This window comes from Anabas testudineus, chromosome 1 (genome assembly GCF_900324465.2).
Source record: "Anabas testudineus chromosome 1, fAnaTes1.2, whole genome shotgun sequence".
NCBI classification, from domain to species: Eukaryota; Metazoa; Chordata; class Actinopteri; order Anabantiformes; family Anabantidae; genus Anabas; species Anabas testudineus.
Genome location: NC_046610.1, coordinates 890,789 through 910,651, shown reverse-complemented (window position 1 = coordinate 910,651; position 19,863 = coordinate 890,789). Strand labels below are relative to the sequence as shown.

Here is a 19,863-nt window from a genome sequence, read left to right as displayed (position 1 = left end):
GGACCACTGAAGTCCAGCTGCACAGTACCACAGAGTACTAATAAGTACTGCAGTCAAAATGTCACTTCAGTAAAATATGAAAGTTTTACTTAGTAACTTGAATTATTGTTATTGTTGTTGTTGTTTGTTTTATTCTACAGAACTTTGTACTTTTGATACATGATTTATAAATAAAGCTAGTAGTAGTAGTAGTAGTAGTAGTAGTAGTAGTAGTAATACTGCAATTCAGCCTAGTACACGATGAACTGCAGTAAGTGGAGTACTGCTTTAAGTACATTACTACGTCATGTCAACGAGCGTCCTCAGCTGTGTGTGTGTGTGTGTGTGTGTGTGTGTGTGTGTGTGTGTGTGTGTGTGTGTGGACTGTGGTGAACGCGCAGCGCGGTCCCGTGGCTCAGTCAGAGGAGCAGCGCTCGGAGTGAAGCAGCTTCAGGTTCGTGTCTCAGGATCCGAATCAATTCTACTTTAAGTAATATAATTTAATATTTAATTTAATATAATTTAATATTTAATTTAATATAATTTAATATAATTTAATATTTAATTTAATATTTAATCAGCTGGTTTTAGATTTGATTAGTTTCAGTTTGATGTTTTCTAAGGAATCAGTTGAATTATTTTAGTTTTGATTTCACTGATTCTCAGATCGGAGCTTTAATGACAGAATAAATGGAGTATTGAGTACTGCAGTACTGTAGGACTGGTAGTACTCACAGTACTCACAGTACTAGTTACAGCAACATGTTTGAATCCTCGGTTCTTTACTCTAGAAGTTCTGAATCAGTCCGAGCTGCTTCTGTTGCTTCTGCTGCTGCAGGTCAAGTCGTAAAGTTTCGGTCCTGTCCAGTTTGAATCCGGCTCCAGGATTCTGGGACTGTGTCCGCTGGACCTCCTGCTGTTTGATCCACTCGGACTCGCCGCAGGTCGGTGATGGTTCTGTGATGTCACAGGTTCGAGCTGTGCAGTCTGTCTGCAGCTCGGATCAGAACCTGATCAGAACCCGTGTCCAGCCCTGAAACCAGTTTCTCCACAGACCACGAGGATCCAGTCGTCCTGTCCTTAAGAAACCAAGTGAAGCACAGACAAAGCTGCTTGTTTCAGTGTCCAGACTCCGTGTTCAGGACCAGTCTGAGGTTCCGTTCAGAGTTCAAACCTGGTCTGGTTCTGTGGAAACACGAACGGATCAGTATTAGAGCAGACAAAACCCCGTCCCCCATGTCGTCCAGCTCTAAAAGTGTAGAGGAGCACTAGAAACCAGCTCTTTGGCTCAGATCAGGAACTTTCCGGCTCTGGTTTTGTGCTGAACAGGACGGGGACAGCAGACCCGAACTGCAGCCTCAGGAGGTTCTTATTTTAACACTGGAACTGGTTCTGGATCAAATCCATGTGTTCTTGGTTTCAGGTCTGCAGACAGTGCTGACATGATCCACTATGACTGACCAGACCAACAGCAGCTTGGCTCCTACAGACCACATCCTGGCCTCCGACGGTCCGGACTACGACGTCCCCCTGGACGATGTCCCGGACACCACTCAGGGCCGGGCCTTCTTCGTGGCCACCATCGTCATCGGCGTGGTCCTGGTGGGCATCATGCTGGTGTGCGGGGTGGGAAACTGCCTGTTCATCGCCAGCCTGGCCCGGTTCAAGCAGCTCCGGAACCTGACCAACATGCTGATCGTCAACCTGGCCGTGTCCGACGTGCTGGTGGCCGCGGTGTGCTGCCCCTTCCTGCTGGACTACTACGTGGTGAAGCGGCTGTCCTGGGACCACGGCCCCCTGCTGTGCGCCTCCACCAACTACCTGCGCACCGTGTCCCTCTACGTGTCCACCAACGCGCTGCTGGCGATCTCCGTGGACAGGTGGGTCCACCTGCGCACGCACACGCACACACGCACACGCACACACACAGGCTGCAGGCTGGACCCCAGAGAGCCTCAAAGGAGCCGTGAAGGTCCCAGGATCAGGTCCCTGGGGTTAAATAGATGGATGAGGGCTCATGGAAACCGTAGACAGAGGACAGTAGATAGAGGACTGAGGACAGTAGACTGAAGACTGAGGACAGTAGACTGAAGACTGAGGACAGTAGACTGAGACTGAGGACAGTAGACTGAGGACAGTAGACTGAGGACAGTAGATAGAGGACTGAGGACAGTAGACTGAAGACTGAGGACAGTAGACTGAAGACTGAGGACAGTAGACTGAAGACTGAGGACAGTAGACTGAAGACTGAGGACAGTAGACTGAGGACAGTAGACTGAGGACTGAGGACAGTAGACTGAAGACTGAGGACAGTAGACTGAGGACTGAGGACAGTAGACTGAGGACAGTAGACTGAGGACAGTAGACTGAGGACTGAGGACTGAGGACAGTAGACTGAGGACTGAGGACAGTAGACTGAGGACTGAGGACAGTAGACAGTAGACTGAAGACTGAGGACAGTAGACTGAGGACTGAGGACAGTAGACTGAAGACTGAGGACAGTAGACTGAGGACAGTGGACAGTAGACTGAAGACTGAGGACAGTAGACAGTAGACTGAGGACAGTAGACTGAAGACTGAGGACAGTAGACTGAGGACAGTGGACAGTAGACTGAAGACTGAGGACAGTAGACAGTAGACTGAGGACAGTAGACTGAGGACAGTGGACAGTAGACTGAAGACTGAGGACAGTAGACTGAGGACAGTAGACTGAGGACTGAGGACAGTAGACTGAGGACAGTAGACTGAGGACAGTAGACTGAGGACAGTAGACTGAAGACTGAGGACAGTAGACTGAAGACTGAGGACAGTAGACTGAGGACAGTGGACAGTAGACTGAAGACTGAGGACAGTAGACAGTAGACTGAGGACAGTAGACTGAAGACTGAGGACAGTAGACTGAGGACAGTAGACTGAGGACAGTAGACTGAGGACAGTAGACTGAGGACTGAGGACAGTAGACTGAGGACTGAGGACAGTAGACTGAAGACTGAGGACAGTAGACAGTAGACTGAGGACAGTAGATAGAGGACTGAGGACAGTAGACTGAGGACAGTAGACAGTAGACTGAGGACAGTAGACAGTAGACTGAGGACAGTAGACTGAGGACAGTAGACTGAGGACTGAGGACAGTAGACTGAAGACTGAGGACAGTAGACAGTAGACTGAGGACAGTAGACTGAGGACAGTGGACAGTAGACTGAAGACTGAGGACAGTAGACTGAGGACAGTAGACTGAGGACTGAGGACAGTAGACTGAGGACAGTAGACTGAGGACAGTAGACTGAGGACAGTAGACTGAAGACTGAGGACAGTAGACTGAAGACTGAGGACAGTAGACTGAGGACAGTGGACAGTAGACTGAAGACTGAGGACAGTAGACAGTAGACTGAGGACAGTAGACTGAAGACTGAGGACAGTAGACTGAGGACAGTAGACTGAGGACAGTAGACTGAGGACAGTAGACTGAGGACTGAGGACAGTAGACTGAGGACTGAGGACAGTAGACTGAAGACTGAGGACAGTAGACAGTAGACTGAGGACAGTAGATAGAGGACTGAGGACAGTAGACTGAGGACAGTAGACAGTAGACTGAGGACAGTAGACTGAGGACAGTAGACTGAGGACAGTAGACTGAGGACTGAGGACAGTAGACTGAGGACTGAGGACAGTAGACAGTAGACTGAAGACTGAAGACTGAGGACAGTAGACTGAAGACTGAGGACAGTAGACTGAAGACTGAGGACAGTAGACTGAGGACTGAGGACAGTAGACAGTAGACTGAGGACAGTAGACTGAAGACTGAGGACAGTAGACTGAGGACAGTAGACAGTAGACTGAGGACAGTAGACTGTAGACTGAGGACAGTAGACAGTAGACTGAGGACAGTAGACTGAGGACAGTAGACAGTAGACTGAGGACTGAGGACAGTAGACAGTAGACTGAGGACAGTAGACTGAAGACTGAGGACAGTAGACTGAAGACTGAGGACAGTAGACTGAAGACTGAGGACAGTAGACTGAGGACAGTGGACAGTAGACTGAAGACTGAGGACAGTAGACTGAAGACTGAGGACAGTAGACAGTAGACTGAGGACAGTAGACAGAGGACTGAGGACAGTAGACTGAGGACAGTAGACAGTAGACTGAGGACAGTAGACTGAGGACAGTAGACTGAGGACTGAAGACTGAGGACAGTAGACAGAGGACTGAGGACAGTAGATAGAGGACTGAGGACAGTGGACTGAAGACTGAGGACAGTGGACTGTAGACTGTAGACTGAGGACAGTAGACTGAGGACAGTAGACAGAGGACTGAAGACTGAGGACTGTAGACTGAGGACAGTAGACTGAGGACAGTAGACAGAGGACTGAAGACTGAGGACAGTAGACTGAGGACTGAAGACTGAGGACAGTGGACTGAGGACAGTAGACTGTAGACTGAGGACTGAAGACTGAGGACAGTGGACTGAGGACAGTAGACTGTAGACTGAGGACTGAAGACTGAGGACAGTAGACTGAGGACAGTAGACTGAGGACTGAAGACTGAGGACAGTAGACAGAGGACTGAAGACTGAGGACAGTAGACTGAGGACAGTAGACTGTAGACTGTAGACTGTAGACTGTAGACAGTAGACTGTAGACAGTAGACTGAAGACAGAGGACAGTGGACTGAGGACAGTAGACTGAGGACAGTGGACTGAGGACAGTAGACTGAGGACAGTAGACTGAGGACAGTAGACAGTAGACTGAGGACAGTAGACTGAGGACAGTGGACTGTAGACTGAGGACTGTAGACAGAAGACAGTAGACAGAAGACAGTAGACTGAGGACAGTAGACTGAGGACAGTAGACAGTGGACAGTAGACTGTAGACTGAGGACGGTAGAGAGAGGACAGTAGACTGTAGACTGAGGACGGTAGACAGTAGACAGAAGACAGTAGACTGAGGACAGTAGACAGTGGACAGTAGACTGTAGACTGAGGACGGTAGACAGAGGACAGTAGACAGAAGACAGTAGACTGAGGACAGTAGACTGTAGACTGAGGACAGTAGACTGTAGACTGAGGACAGTGGACTGTAGACTGAGGACAGTAGACTGAGGACAGTGGACTGAGGACAGTGGACAGTAGACTGTAGACAGTGGACTGTAGACAGTGGACAGAGGACAGTGGACAGTAGACTGAGGACAGTAGACTGAGGACAGTGGACTGAGGACAGTAGACTGAGGACAGTGGACTGTAGACTGAGGACAGTAGACTGAGGACAGTGGACTGAGGACAGTGGACAGTAGACTGTAGACAGTGGACTGTAGACTGTAGACAGTAGACTGTAGACAGTAGACTGAGGACAGTAGACTGTAGACAGAGGACAGTAGACTGAGGACAGTGGACTGAGGACAGTAGACTGTAGACTGTAGACAGTAGACTGTAGACTGTAGACAGTGGACTGTAGAAAGTGGACAGAGGACAGTAGACTGTAGACTGTAGACTGAGGACAGTAGACTGAGGACAGTAGACAGAGGACTGAAGACTGAGGACAGTAGACTGAGGACTGAAGACTGAGGACAGTGGACTGAGGACAGTAGACTGTAGACTGTAGACAGTGGACTGTAGACTGTAGACAGTGGACTGTAGACAGTGGACTGTAGACAGTGGACTGTAGACTGTAGACAGTGGACTGTAGACAGTGGACAGAGGACAGTAGACTGAGGACAGTAGACAGAGGACTGAAGACTGAGGACAGTAGACTGAGGACTAAAGACTGAGGACAGTGGACTGTAGACAGTGGACAGAGGACAGTAGACTGTAGACAGTAGACTGTAGACAGTAGACTGTAGACAGTAGACTGAGGACAGTGGACTGAGGACAGTGGACTGAGGACAGTGGACTGTAGACAGTAGACTGTAGACAGTAGACTGAGGACAGTGGACTGAGGACAGTGGACTGAGGACAGTGGACTGAGGACAGTGGACTGAGGACAGTAGACTGTAGACAGAGGACAGTAGACTGAGGACTGAAGACTGAGGACAGTGGACTGTAGACAGTAGACAGTGGACTGTAGACAGTGGACAGAGGACAGTAGACTGTAGACAGAGGACAGTAGACTGAGGACTGAAGACTGAGGACAGTGGACTGTAGACAGTAGACAGTAGACTGAGGACAGTGGACAGAGGACAGTAGACTGTAGACAGTAGACTGTAGACAGTAGACTGTAGACAGTAGACTGAGGACAGTGGACTGAGGACAGTGGACTGAGGACAGTGGACTGAGGACAGTAGACTGTAGACAGAGGACAGTAGACTGAGGACTGAAGACTGAGGACAGTGGACTGTAGACAGTAGACAGTGGACTGTAGACAGTGGACAGAGGACTGTAGACTGTAGACAGTGGACTGTAGACAGTGGACTGTAGACAGTGGACTGAGGACAGTAGACTGTAGACAGTAGACTGAGGACAGTGGACTGAGGACAGTGGACTGAGGACAGTGGACTGAGGACAGTGGACTGAGGACAGTAGACTGTAGACAGAGGACAGTAGACTGAGGACTGAAGACTGAGGACAGTGGACTGTAGACAGTAGACTGTAGACTGTAGACAGTGGACTGTAGACAGTGGACAGAGGACTGTACACAGTGGACTGTAGACTGAGGACTGTAGACAGTGGACAGAGGACAGTGGACTGAGGACAGTAGACTGTAGACAGAGGACAGTAGACTGAGGACAGTAGACTGAGGACTGAAGACTGAGGACAGTGGACTGAGGACAGTAGACTGTAGACAGTGGACTGTAGACAGAGGACTGTAGACAGTGGACTGAGGACAGTAGACTGAGGACTGAAGACTGAGGACAGTGGACTGAAGACTGAGGACAGTAGACTGAGGACAGTAGACTGTAGACAGTAGACTGAGGACAGTAGACAGAGGACTGAAGACTGAGGACAGTGGACAGAGGACTCCTACTCTCTCTCATTGTCTCTATTCCTCTCTCCTCTCTCTCCTCGTCCCTCTGTCTCTCCTCCTCTCTCTCCTTGTCCTTCTGTCTCTCTCCTCCTGTCTATTCCTCGTCTCTCCTCCTCTCTCTCCTTGTCCTTCTGTCTCTCTCTCCTTGTCCCTCTGTCTCTCCTCCTCTCTCTCCTTGTCCTTCTGTCTCTCTCCTCCTCTCTCTCCTTGTCCCTCTGTCTCTCCTCCTCTCTCTCCTTGTCCTTCTGTCTCTCTCCTCCTGTCTATTCCTCGTCTCTCCTCCTCTCTCTCCTTGTCCTTCTGTCTCTCTCCTCCTGTCTATTCCTCGTCTCTCCTCCTCTCTCTCCTTGTCCTTCTGTCTCTCTCTCCTTGTCCCTCTGTCTCTCCTCCTCTCTCTCCTTGTCCTTCTGTCTCTCTCCTCCTCTCTCTCCTCGTCCCTCTGTCTCTCCTCCTCTCTCTCCTTGTCCTTCTGTCTCTCTCCTCCTGTCTATTCCTCGTCTCTCCTCCTCTCTCTCCTTGTCCTTCTGTCTCTCCTCGTCTCTCCTCCTCCCTCTCCTCGTCCGTCTCCTCTCCATCAGCTTGTCTCCTCACCGTGTTACTAACTCGTGTCTGCAGCCTGTTCTGGTTCCTCCATGTGACCTCGCCGTTCTCCAGTGTTCTCTTTTCATGTGATGTTCTACTTTTCGTTGTCTTCGGGTCTCGTTGCTCGTTGACTCTCCGTCTCCATCTCCTGTTTGATGTCTGTGCTTCACCGTGGGAACGTTTTCTATTTCTGAGTCGTCTTTCTAATCTAAGCTAACTTTTAGAGGTGTGAGACACTGGATCCTGTCGGTCCCTGATAGACCCAGTTAGTAAGATTACGAGTTTGAACTCCACCAACACTAATTTAGCTTCAGACTGTGAGAACAGAGTGGATTCAGTGGATCACAGGACACGTGATGCATTTGAAGCCATTTTCCAGAGGAACCAGGAACCACGAGATTCTGATCTTCTATTCTGAGCCTCAGCTGCACTTTGACCTCAGTCCCACTGCAACACTGCACACTAATATTTAACATATTAACATGGGGACATGCTGACATACTAACTATTAACATGTTCACCTGCTCACGTCAGCACGTTCAAGTTCAACATTACTTTTATTCTCTTTCAAACCCATAAACAGGAGGAGACGCTGGTGAAACACAGCACGAACTGTGTGAACCAGCGTTTATACTGCACCATTACATCCAGTCGCTCCGTGTGTGTGCATGTGAAGAGTGTTGGACTTTAACAGTCTGACCGCCTGGGGCATCTTCCCGGTGCAGAACAGGTGGAGGTGGGAGGAGGTGGGGGAGGTGGAGCACGCTGAACTTTCCTCCCCAGTTTGTCAACACATCAATAAAACCTTCGTTCGTTCGTAGCAGACAGAGAAGAAATAACTCCTCAACAAGAATCAAGTTATATCACAGTGAGCTGCAGATCAGGGTCCAGACTGACGGTGTGAACCTGTGTTCAGAGACTGTTCACACCAACAAGTGATTCATCCTGAAACATTCAGCTCGTTATAAGTTGGAGAAAAAGTCCAAGAGTTTTGTTTGCGATCCTAAAAGAGAAACGATGGTTTGAAGAAATCGATGAGGTTTGAATTCTTTTCCCAGTTAAATGAACAAAACGTCCACAGAGACTCGTGTTCTGTCATTTTACCAAACTACACATTAATCAACTGCAGCAGTTTCAAATGTTCTGTGTTCACCCTCATGCTAAATTTAACTTAACAACAAGGCTACAAGTCCTGGACTTTAAGGAATGTTTAACTGAGTCATTCAGTGTTTAATCCATGAATTACGTGGATGATGTTTAAATAGATCATCAGTTAATGAATGTTAATTAGACATTTAAGGATTAACACTAAACGAACTACAAGAGAAGACGTCATTTCTGTCAAGTCACAAATCATCAACAAACACGAACGATCTTTAACGTCTTCATTAAAAAAACAGAGATGGAGGAAAAAGTTAGTGAAGCTCAGCTAAACACTTCCTGTAGCTGTGGATTATTTAGTGAGGAGCAGGTCACATCCAGAAAACCCAGTTCACTTACTTTTTCTTTCCACTGAAGGAGACTGATGGTCAGCTGTGTGTCGTCAGGGCCTCGTTTCCTCCTCGTCTGTCCGTTCACCTTCTCGTCTCAACCAGATTTAAATCTGCTTTCCGGTTTGTGTCCTGACCCACGTTCAGCTGCCCTCTCTGTGTCTGCAGGTACATGGTGATCCTCCACCCTCTCAAGCCTCGGATGAAGCACCAGACAGCGTACTGTGTGATCCTGATGGTCTGGATCATCCCCGTCTTCATCTCCGTCCCCTCTGCCTACATGGCCTCTGAGATGACGTATTTACCTGTGGACGGTCACCCCCACAAGACCTTCTGCGCTCAGATCTGGCCCGTGGACCATCAGGTTTTCTACCGCTTCTACTTCGTCCTCGTCTTCGTTCTGGAGTTCTTGGGCCCGGTGATCGTCATGGCCGTCTGCTACATCAAGATCTCCAAGGAGCTGTGGTTTAAGGATGTTCCCGGTTTTCAGACGGAGCAGATCCGGAAGAGGCTGCAGCGGCGCCGGAGGACGGTGGTGGTGCTGATTCTGGTGCTGGTCGCCTACGTCCTGTGTTGGGCGCCGTACTACGGCTACACCCTGCTGCGGGACTTTTACCCCACCCTCATCTCCAGGGGCAGGAACTCTCTGGTGGTCTTCTACATCGTCGAGTGCATGGCCATGAGCAACGGGATCATCAACACCCTGTGCTTCGTCAGCGTCCGGAACAACGCCAAGCACCTGACGAAGGCGGGAAGGTTCCCGCTGAAGCTCATGACTCTTGTTGCTGCCAAGTCGGATGAAGGGGAGGCGCAGACGTTGTCCCTGCGAGTGACGGAGGACGGGGACGGAGGCCGGGTCAAGTAGAAGCCAAACAGCTGGAGAACGTGCAGCAGAAAGTCATCATCTGGGCCCGCAGGTCCCACAGGATCCAGTCCGTCCCAACATCAATCCAGGTTTAAGACTTCCGTCTTTTCTTTTCGTCTGTTCGTCCACATGTTTCAAATATTGGAAGGTGGAACAGAGGCTGATGGAGGTTCTGAGGTTCTGCTCAGTGAATCCCACAGAAAGGTCCCAGCTCCACCTCTTAATAAATAAAGCTGTAAAACAAAAGAAGCTTGTCGATGTATAAACTGAATGTTCTCCAAAAGCCCCTCAGGTCCGAAAACAGGCGAGAGACCACGAAGAACCAGGGGGATGAGGGACTGTCCTGGTTCTGTTCTGGGTTCTAGTTTTGTCTCATTTTAATGTTACAAAAATATCAGAGAGCAAGTTTTTAAATGGGGCTAAAGTTAGAAAATCAATCAACATCCAGCAGCTGGTTTTATTCCGGTTCTCCGTGGAACATCAGAACATCAGGGATGGAAGTGAAGGATCGTCGTCCTCGAACTTCACAGGGCACCGAGGACCTTCAGAGAAACTCAGGGACTTAACCAGAGGAACAGGGCCGACTTTAGTTCCAGACCTGAACTCTGTCCCTGATCCGGTTTTGGACCTGCTCGTGGACCAGGAATGGTCCAACACAGACACCACAGCTGGTTTCACCTTTATTCTGGTTCCTAGACCGGAGTTCCTCTCTCGAACATGCTGAACGGAGCTTTTAGTGTTTAGGATGAACAGGAGACTCAGAAGGTGTTAAGTTGACTACGTTTCCCAGAGGGCTTTGCTTCAGACTCCGGTTCTAGTGGTTCAGTGTATTTATATCTTTATACGGCAGCTACAGCATTTTTTACCTTTATCTACAACTCGTACTTCACAGCTCTTCAGCCGTGGAGGATCATGGGTATTGTAGTACTGAGGTCATCAACGTGCAGGACTTTTGTAATTTAACAAAATGAATCTTTTCCTTCATGCAAACGTCTGAATTTTAAATTAATAGATATTATATAATACAAAAGTCCGTACAGATGCAGTAATGAGCAGAGACTGTGACGTCTTAAGGTAAAAAGCATTTAAATCAATTTAAATTAATTTAAATTTAGTTAGCTGTGTGGTTGGGTCAGCCCCTGCTGGGACCCGGGTAAGGATTTAATGCTGGACCCCCTGTGGACACATAGAGAGGTGCTTGAAGGTTTTTGAACCACATGGAGGAAAATGTTAGGTGAAGCTGTTTTTAGCATCTGAAAAGCTCTGAAGTATTAAAGCTACAGTCACCATCTCTCAACATTCAGCTTCAATCTCTGCATCAACTCTTCTGTCCTCATGGGAAACTGTGTTCTTTAAATTCCAAACCTCCGACAAAGGTTGATTGGACTTTTTTTCTAAACTACCGTTCTTATCATGTGACGCTGGTTCTAGAAAAGTGACTGAAATGAATCTGGACTACATTCGTGGTTCCCTCAGAGGGTCAGGATCAGTGTTCTGTGGACAGAAGCTGCCGTCGTACAGACTGTAAAAGCCTCTTTAACACAGTTTGTTTGGTGCCTTTCAAAGTCAGGATAAGACGTAAAGACTGATGTACACAGACCCTAGATCCTGATGAAGGTTTCTGCTCCTTCACTTCTTCATGAGACCGGCGTCAGAGACACAGTTCGCTGTGTAACCAGCACATCATCTCCTCGGTCCTGTTGGTACCAGCTGCTGGATCCCGATGTGGCTCAGACTCCAGATCAGCTCTGAGATATTGTGTGTTTCTGCTTCTTACATTTATCTGATTCTTTATTTAGACAAAAATATAACCAACAAATAAATGATTTTAAATTCCAGCTGTATTCTTAGTGTCATTCATCATTTAAGTACATGTGGATCACAGCGTGTTTGTCCTTTTACTTAGATTTGACATTAAAGAAACACATTTCAAATCATTTTGATGATGTTGTGATCATTTTGACCTGGAATCAAACAAACGGCGTCTCTGTGGTCGTCGCTCTGTCAGAGTCAGAGGCTCTTCACTCTCTGTGATGTTTAACCATCCTGAGGTCCCAGCTTGTGAAATGAAACCACGCAGACTTGGCTGCAGTGTCGACTCTAAGCTTTAATTTGAAAACACTGGAACCAACAGGAATTACAGACAGGAGCTGAGAAGAACCGTCATAAATCAGTGAAGAGGATGCTGGTTTCCTCTGGCAGCTCTTTACTGCAGCGTCTTCACGTCCTGCTGCTTGTTGGAGTTTAGTCTCAGCTGGATTCAGGTGAGCTGACGGATCTGATCACTGACCACTACTTTTCACCTCTTCGCTTCCTGCACAGCTCTCCCACTATCTTAAATTAATGCTCACTCTCTACAGCGCACGTTTCATTAGTCGCCTGGATGCAGGTATTTGTTTCATGCTGCGTTTCTTATTCTGAACACGTTCATCCAGCAGTTAGTTCACGAACTGCAGGGACCCACCAGCCTTTCATACGTTGGCTTTGTCAACTGTGACCAGACAGTTAACACACTTTTTGTATTTGTGAAGTTATTTTTTGTCTGTGAAACTTGATAAGTTTCTTATTTCGAATCATTTTTTACAAACTAAACACTTTTTGTTCCACTGCAGTTCGTTCATCTTCAACCTGGTCAATGTGTTGGTTTCACTAAATCAGACTAAACATTTGATTTTAAATAAACTATTCCAAATAATAGAAGTGTAGTATTTTCCTCCATTAGCACACATGTGGCACAACAACATAATGTGGATTAAAATTCAGTTTGTTTAAATTACTCCAATATTTGAACAGAGTTTGGTTGGTAGTGGAAAATGTCAATAATGAAACCACGACAGGAGAGATTCTGTTTTCAGCAGGTGTATTTAAAGTTTGTGATAATAACATGAAAGTTCAACTGTTAAAAGACACTTTGACGAGAACAGAGAAAAAGATTCATCTGAAATAAAAACTGGACAAAAAAAGAGTGAAATAAAAAGTCAAAAATACCAGAATCAGAACGAACACTTCTCCATTTATCATATTTCTGTGAGTGTATTGATTCATATTCCCAGTTTAGAAACAACTCAGTGCTTTGTCCAGAGTCAGGACTCAAACGCATCCTCGTGTCTTCTGTAAACGAGAACTGACAAAAAAATTAAAGCTGCACAAAACACAAAACCAGGTTTCTGAATGACTGCAGGGAGTCCTCCCTCACTAATCACTTAGATCTGTTTCTTTAGGATCTGAACTCCATCAGTCCATCGTTAGCTCTCTGTCTGAGGTTAGAGCTGCGTCAGGAACAGATCCACCACAATGCTGTCATTAAACTGACCACAGTCCAGGTTTAGGACTCGAGTTCTACTGTTTTGACAAAGACTGAAGTGACACTGATGCAGTTCAGGTCCGTCTGCTGTTATTTCTGCAGCCTCACACTCACAACTTCACTTTATTTTCATCCTGACGCCGTCGTTTGTTGCTCGCTCTGTAACGAAGGTGAAAAGTTCTGACACTGTTCTGGATCAGATAAACAACCTGACCAGCTCACGTTGTTCCTCCGACATCTGATTTAATTACCAGCTTTTCTTTCCCATATTTCTTTTCAGACTCCGTGAGAGATGATGTCGTATCAGTGCTGAGTGTTGAGAACGCTGATGCTGGCTCAGTCCTGATCCACCTCTCTGGAGAACAGTGTTCACGTGTATTTAAGTGCTCCGCTCGTTGCTTCCTGACTTTTTATTCTTCCCACTGTAGAAACCGAAGTTTCAGTTTGGGTCAGACTTGTTTAATATGAGGAGGCGTCGCTCCGTGTAGTGATCTCTGCTTTCAGACTCTTCTCTTCACTACTGGCCTGTCGAGTGAACTGCATAAAAATACTCAAGACGGTCGAGAAATCAGCCTGGAGAACTCGGATTTCTCTGAACCAGGTTCCTGTTGATGTGACACTGTCGACTGAAGACCAGGTAAACACAGGAGATCTGGTTCAGGTTCAGGTTCTTAGTCTGTGCTGAGTAAACTGAGTTGATTGAAGCGGCTGACACTTGGTGTTCTTATGGAAATCTGATCATATCAACCTGGACTGGATTAGGACCAGGACTAGTGGTTTTCCTCTGCTCCCAGCTCTGGAAGATACAGTTCAACCCTCCGAGTATTTTGGACTCGTGTAGAAGAGCAGAGTTATTAAACCTTCTCAGCTGCAGCTGCTTCACTTCTTTCAGTCTCGTTGAAGTCGTGCGTTTCTACCTGTTGCAGCTTTTCTACCTCCTCCTCTTCAGGAACTGCTGAGCTTCTTGCTTCAGTCTTCTGACGTCCTCCTTACCGCTGTCGTCCGAGTCAGGAGGGAGGTAGTCGGAGTCGTTGCCCCCGTCCTCACTGTCATCATCAATGAAGCTGTCGTCGTCTTCGTCGCTGTCGGCAGCGACCTTCTTCGGGACGGTACGTGTAGAACGAGCTGCAGAAACATGTTCATAGGGTAAGAGAAACCAGAGTGAGTCACAGACGGAAACAGAAGAAACACGAGCTCGGTTTGTGAACTAAATGTTTGGACACAGCTCAATGAACGACAATCAGTCCACTGGGAAACATCTGGACAGGTGAAACCACCAACATGAGAAGCTCTAACGTCACTAACAGCTGATACTGATCTGCAGGATGTGTTTAGTGGACCCTGAGGTAAAGAACTCTACGACCCTCGTACGTCCCGGAGTCGTCGCCTACGTGTTGCTGGAGTTTCTTGACCTGTGACTGACGTGGCCCCCGTCCTCTCGTGTCCTCTCTGTCATTCTCAGACTTTAAAGACATGTTCGTTTTTTCACGTTGAGTCTTTTGGGTGACGTTAGCTCACGTTCACCGTCTGTAACCGTCCTCAACATGTTCTGGACCACGGCACCGTTCACACCTGCTGTTTGATGAGGACCAAACAAGTTAGATGTAAAATGACCTTAATGCAAACCTCGACTGACGCATCAGAGGGAACAGCATGTTTCTCAGGTCATTTCCTGCACAGTGGGGGGGCTGATGTCCTGAATGGTCCTGAGATTACATTATACAACCTGCTAATGGAAAAATCAATCGGTCCCAGTGGCTTTAAACAACCGGTCTGGTCACAGGTCGACTGAGACTGAGGAGGATTTAGTGTGATGCTGATGTGTCTGATGTGGTTCTACATGACGACAATTCTTCAGTACCTCCTACAGAGGTTTTAAGGTGTTTCTTACAGTTTACTGGTTGTAAATTCACGTCACATCTCAGCAGCATCATTAAACTGTTCAAACACAGAGCGACTAAAAATCACCCACCTGGTTTCTTTGTGTGTTTGTACTCTTTCCTGTGAAGAGGGTTTTTCCTGTGAGGGAAACAAACTGAAGTTAAACGTAAATTCAGATGAAACCACCAGCCCATCACACAGTGAGGGTTAAAATACTGCACGGGACACTGCACGTTAGTCCTCAGGTCCGGTAGAGACCAGAACCGACAGAGAACCGCCAGGACCACGAACCCTCTGGACCTACACACAGTGTGTGAGGAAGCAGACTCACTGCTTTGGTTTGACGTGAATCTGATGTGAATAGTATGCTGAGGCCTTCACAGCTCGACTGAACCCAGATGAACACAGAGACATTTTTCTCCACCATCATCATCGACACGTGGGAAGAACAGCACCCAGAACAGGTTTGATGCACCTTTCCTCAAGTGTCAGTCCCCTGGTTTGATGATCCGATGATGCTGGTGGAGACCTCAGTGAAGCTGATTTGTTTACAGTTGAAAAGCAGAACTGAACTGAATTCAATTACTAACGTGGAGGAGAGTAATTCATAGTCATAGTGAATCAGAAAAACGTCTGCTGGAAACTGATCTAGCGAAGCGTCTACGCGTGTATGTCCAACAGAAAATCTGCAAACAGATGTTCCTGATTCTAAAAACGCTGATCTGGCTGCACGATCTGTTCACTTACGAGCAGCGTCTTGTATTTTTGTCTCGTTAATCATCACCCTCATCACACCTTCCGCTCACTCCCCTTCGTCACGCTGATGGTAATGACAGACCTGTAGCAGTCGCTGCCGTAGGGACACTCAGGTCGATCCGCCTCGCCCGTTTCCTCGTCTTCCTCCTCATAGTCGGTGTCACCGGGGTGACTGCACTCCTGGAAATGGATCGGATTCTTCCTGGAAAAAAAAGAAGACGATGACAGGTTTTTAGTCTGCTGGAGGAGAAACATGTCACTGTGCACACAATCCATTTCTCCCTGCTGCTGCTGCTTATGTACATTTCATTTAAAGCCCAGTGAACCCACAGGGGCCAACGCTAAGAGGTCTTTTAGTCCTGGAAGGAGGAGCGCTACTTTTAGCAGCAGTGTAGTGAAACCTGCATCACACAGCTTGTTATAGCACAATGTTCTGTACAACCTGATGATTGGTGACAGCAAAGGAACAAAGACACTATTTTTGGACTGAAACAACCAGGTGATGCATACAGGTGCAGCTGCAGGAGACAGGATCCAAACCAGTAAAGCTGTTCCTGACCACAACAGAACCTCCAGTACTGCTGCTGTATTAAGAGACTGAGAGGAAACGTCCCCTTGTGGCTGTAGCTGCAGCTGTGATCATGAATTATTTAAATCCTCTGATTGTGATTTTACAGCTGCCTGATTAACAAAACACCCACAGTGGTCCAGACGAGTCCAGCACCATCGAAGCTGTGGTAGAAATGAAACGATGAGTCTGAGCAGAAGGTAAAGGTGAAATGTGCTCATTGGTTGAAGTTTTAAATTGTCCTGAACAAACAGGCAGGTGCTTCTCCTCTGAGAGCAGGAAAGTTTAAATTATTAATTTAAATCCTGATCAGACACAAACAGACTTATGATGATGAATCTTTAACCCTCAAACACAGACACACGGAGCTCTAACAAAGGGAGCAGAACATTAAAACCCAACAGAGCTTTACGTGGACTCAAGAACCCACAGATAACCAGAGCGGGGCGGCTCAACATGGAACAAGAAAACCAGCACAGCCCCCACCGCCCCAAGGTTAACTCCCTCCTTAAAGTTGTTAGTGAGGTCAAATCTGAAATCTGGTGACCCGTTTACACGTCCGAGGATTCACCCGTTTACTTCTTAACACACTTTAACTTGAACTTCAAGCTCAGCAGCATCTGTGAGCTGTGATTTTAACTCCAGGTCCAAACGCGAGCCTTTTCCTGTTTTACTAGGATTTTAATTTAAATCAAACTACAGGTTCAAGGTTAAAGGATCAATTCATTCACTGCTCTGGTTTTGAATCTGCTCATTTACGGCTCACTTTAATATTACATGTGAACAAAGAGGAGGGCTGAATTTCTGTTTTCAGTATATAATAAACAATTAGAAATAAAGTTCTGCTTCGGTCACTTGCAGCAGATTTTCATTTTTGACAGTAGAAGAAGAACTAAATCCAGAGGAGAAGCTCTGTAAGTGGTGCCGAGCTGAAGTTCTGTAAAATCCATGTTTAGCTCTGATGTCTTTAAATGAAGGCAAAAAGCCGAGAGCATCGTTGACCCGAGTCGGGTCTAGGCTCCGTTCCTGTTCAGGTGAAGTGCACTTGACGTCTGTCAGAAAAAGAGCCACATCAAGTAAAAGGTAAAAGTACCTGTAGCAGTCCTTCCCGTAGGGACACGGTGTTCTGAGTTTAGATGCACAGCCACTGTTGGACCCGACAGACTCCGCTGGTCCTAGTTTAGTCATCTGTGTTCCAGGTTTGGACTTCTTGTCCTCTGTCTCAGATTTACTGGTGCCAGACGTTTGTGCTGTGCCGTTTCCTTTTCCTTTTCCCTCCTCTTCCACGTCCATGGGGAAGATTTCGGACTCATCGCTGACCTCAGACCTGCCGGGTCCAGTCAGACTCCTGACTGAAGGAAGAACCTGACAGAAATATGAAAATGAGGGAATGAATGAAGTCATCATTGAAAAAAAAACAAATAATCCAGAACTGGACCTGATGGTGTTTGACTCTGACGCCCTGAAGAGTAAATACCTTCAGAAAGTCAGCGTCAACATGTTCTGCTTCCTAATTAACTGTACTCAACTGCTTTAGACTGAGCCGTCTCTTCATCGCTTGTCTTCCTCCTCTTCCTCGGCCTCGCCTCCTCCTCCTCCGCACTCGGCTCTGGAGCCTGTTCGTCTGCTGCTCGTCTGCTGCTCGTCTGACTTCTGTTCACAGACGACTGAACTGAAACAGAGGAAGAAAACAACCTAATAAAATATCTGTTTATATTAAATCTGAAATGTGCTCCTTAAATATACAGTTTATAGCTTGAACCCAACAAACATCTCGTTTAATAAGAAATCCCTGAATCATAGTGATGTTATCACGGCTGTGATTCATTTATTATTCAGAAGCTTCAGTGACTGAAAATGTCCAGAAACAAAGAACCTTCCTCTGAACTCGCTTGTTCTCCTTCTGACTCCACTATGAAACTGTTTTATTGCTTCTTAAATCAAAGCAGTTTCCAGCTGTGATAACAGAGCAGCAAACACGTGGGACCACGTCTATGTAGATATTCCATAAAAAAAAAAACTGAGCTGGTTTCTTCTCCTTAAAAAGAAGACGACAGAGAGAGAGCACCACGGCTCCTGTAGGGAACTGGAACCTTTCCATCAGCCCAATCTACCGAGTTCAGCTCCGCGCATGGACGGAGTAATGAAGCAGAACAAGCTAGAGGGTCCAACCATAGCAGAGCGGAGCAGAGCCAGCTGCTTCCTGCTGATGAAACATCAGAGCAGCACACAGGGTAAAGGATCTTTATTGTCTTCTCTTATGGGCTGTAATTGTGGAAGAACATCCTGATACACAGAGAAAGGTTAACGCCCGCGTTATGCTTCATTTAATTTGTGCCAACATCAGTTTGATGTCTTCTCTGCTCTCAGGCTTTTAGAAACACTTTCTGTTTTATAGCTGCACGGCCGAGTGGACGTGAAAAGCTACAATAGATAAATATACAGATGTCAGAGCAGAACCCAGTTTTCTGCACAGCACGAAGATCAAATGCTGGATGATTTATGGTTCGAGAGGAAGAAAACTGAAGTGAGACGGCTGCGGACTCTGAAGAGGTTATTTGTGACACAGAAAGCTGGAAGCGAGACGTGGTGCTTCAACAACTTATTCTGCTCCACTGTGCAGGAGGTGGAACAGGTGGAAGTAAAGTCACTTCTCCCTTTTCACACTGATTCCCACTCAGCGCTGATACCATCAATATTAATAACGAGTCATTCTCTCTGTCTTTAGAGTTAATAGCGTTTCTATTTGCTTTGAAGACAGACACGTGGTAAACAGGGAGGGCCAGAGGGGCCTGACTTAACACAGAGCGGCACCTCAGCTGAATGCCAATCGGAGCACTATGGAGGAGGGGTGGGGTGGGGGTGGGGTTTCAAAGAGCAAATTCCTTTATGTGTTAATCGTGTGTCATTTTGCAAACCTGAGATCAGCTCTGTGAGTGAGCGATGAGCAGAATGTCTCATAAACTCGACAGTGAACAGACAGAGTTCACAGGTCTGATCTCCTGAGTCTCTGATAATGTTCTTCAGACAGCAGAAGACATTCAGGTGAAACAACATGTAGTTACACTGTGATCATATTAAAAGTGAAGCACACACTTCAACAGGTGGCGGGTTTCTGTGCCGAGACTCCTGAAGCTTTTTACAGAGGCTTTACAGAGACTTCTAGCTCCACTTAAAGCTCCACAGAAAACCAGCAGCAGCAGCTCAGAGCAACAAGTAGTCGAACCAGGAGAAGTTCCCTGTGACGTCTGCACTGTCGCCCGGTGCTGCTCAAGTGGGATTTATTGGGTTTTCTATATTTAACTCTGTAAGGTCTTAACCAGACGTCTATTTAGGTTATAGTATCTGACACATCATGTCCTAAAGTGTACACATCATTAAATTAAAAAGAGAAATTCTGAACTGTCTCTTTTGATCTTAAACACAAATGTCCACAGCAAAAACAAAAGAAGTGTCTTTGCCATTCCAATACTTTTGGAG

At 46.9% G+C, this 19,863-nt stretch overlaps 2 protein-coding genes across 3 annotated transcripts in view; one reads left to right on the top strand and one right to left on the bottom strand.

Annotated features, from left to right (window-relative positions):
• The first annotated feature begins 242 nt into the window (after window positions 1–242).
• On the top strand, window positions 243–11,811 carry prokr1a (prokineticin receptor 1a). Its single transcript, XM_026359368.1, has 3 exons — window positions 243–433; window positions 1,403–1,859; window positions 9,178–11,811. Exons 2-3 carry the CDS (start codon window positions 1,432–1,434, stop codon window positions 9,872–9,874), a joined length of 1,125 nt encoding a protein of 374 aa, XP_026215153.1. The 5' UTR covers window positions 243–433; window positions 1,403–1,431; the 3' UTR covers window positions 9,875–11,811.
• Window positions 11,812–12,717: 906 nt separating this feature from the next.
• Window positions 12,718–19,863, bottom strand: part of aplf (aprataxin and PNKP like factor) — an 11,529-nt gene continuing 4,383 nt past the window's right edge. Inside the window, exons 7-11 of one of the 2 annotated variants that reach the window (XM_026359359.1) lie at window positions 17,913–18,055; window positions 17,477–17,748; window positions 15,898–16,017; window positions 15,151–15,197; window positions 12,718–14,303 (exon numbers count right to left, since the gene is read on the bottom strand). In XM_026359359.1, the coding sequence (XP_026215144.1) occupies window positions 14,110–14,303; window positions 15,151–15,197; window positions 15,898–16,017; window positions 17,477–17,748; window positions 17,913–18,055 (776 nt within the window). In that variant the 3' untranslated portion in view covers window positions 12,718–14,109. Of the gene's footprint in view, window positions 15,198–15,390; window positions 16,018–17,476; window positions 17,749–17,912; window positions 18,056–19,863 lie in introns of both variants that reach the window. The other variant, XR_003298757.1, reaches the window with a different exon arrangement.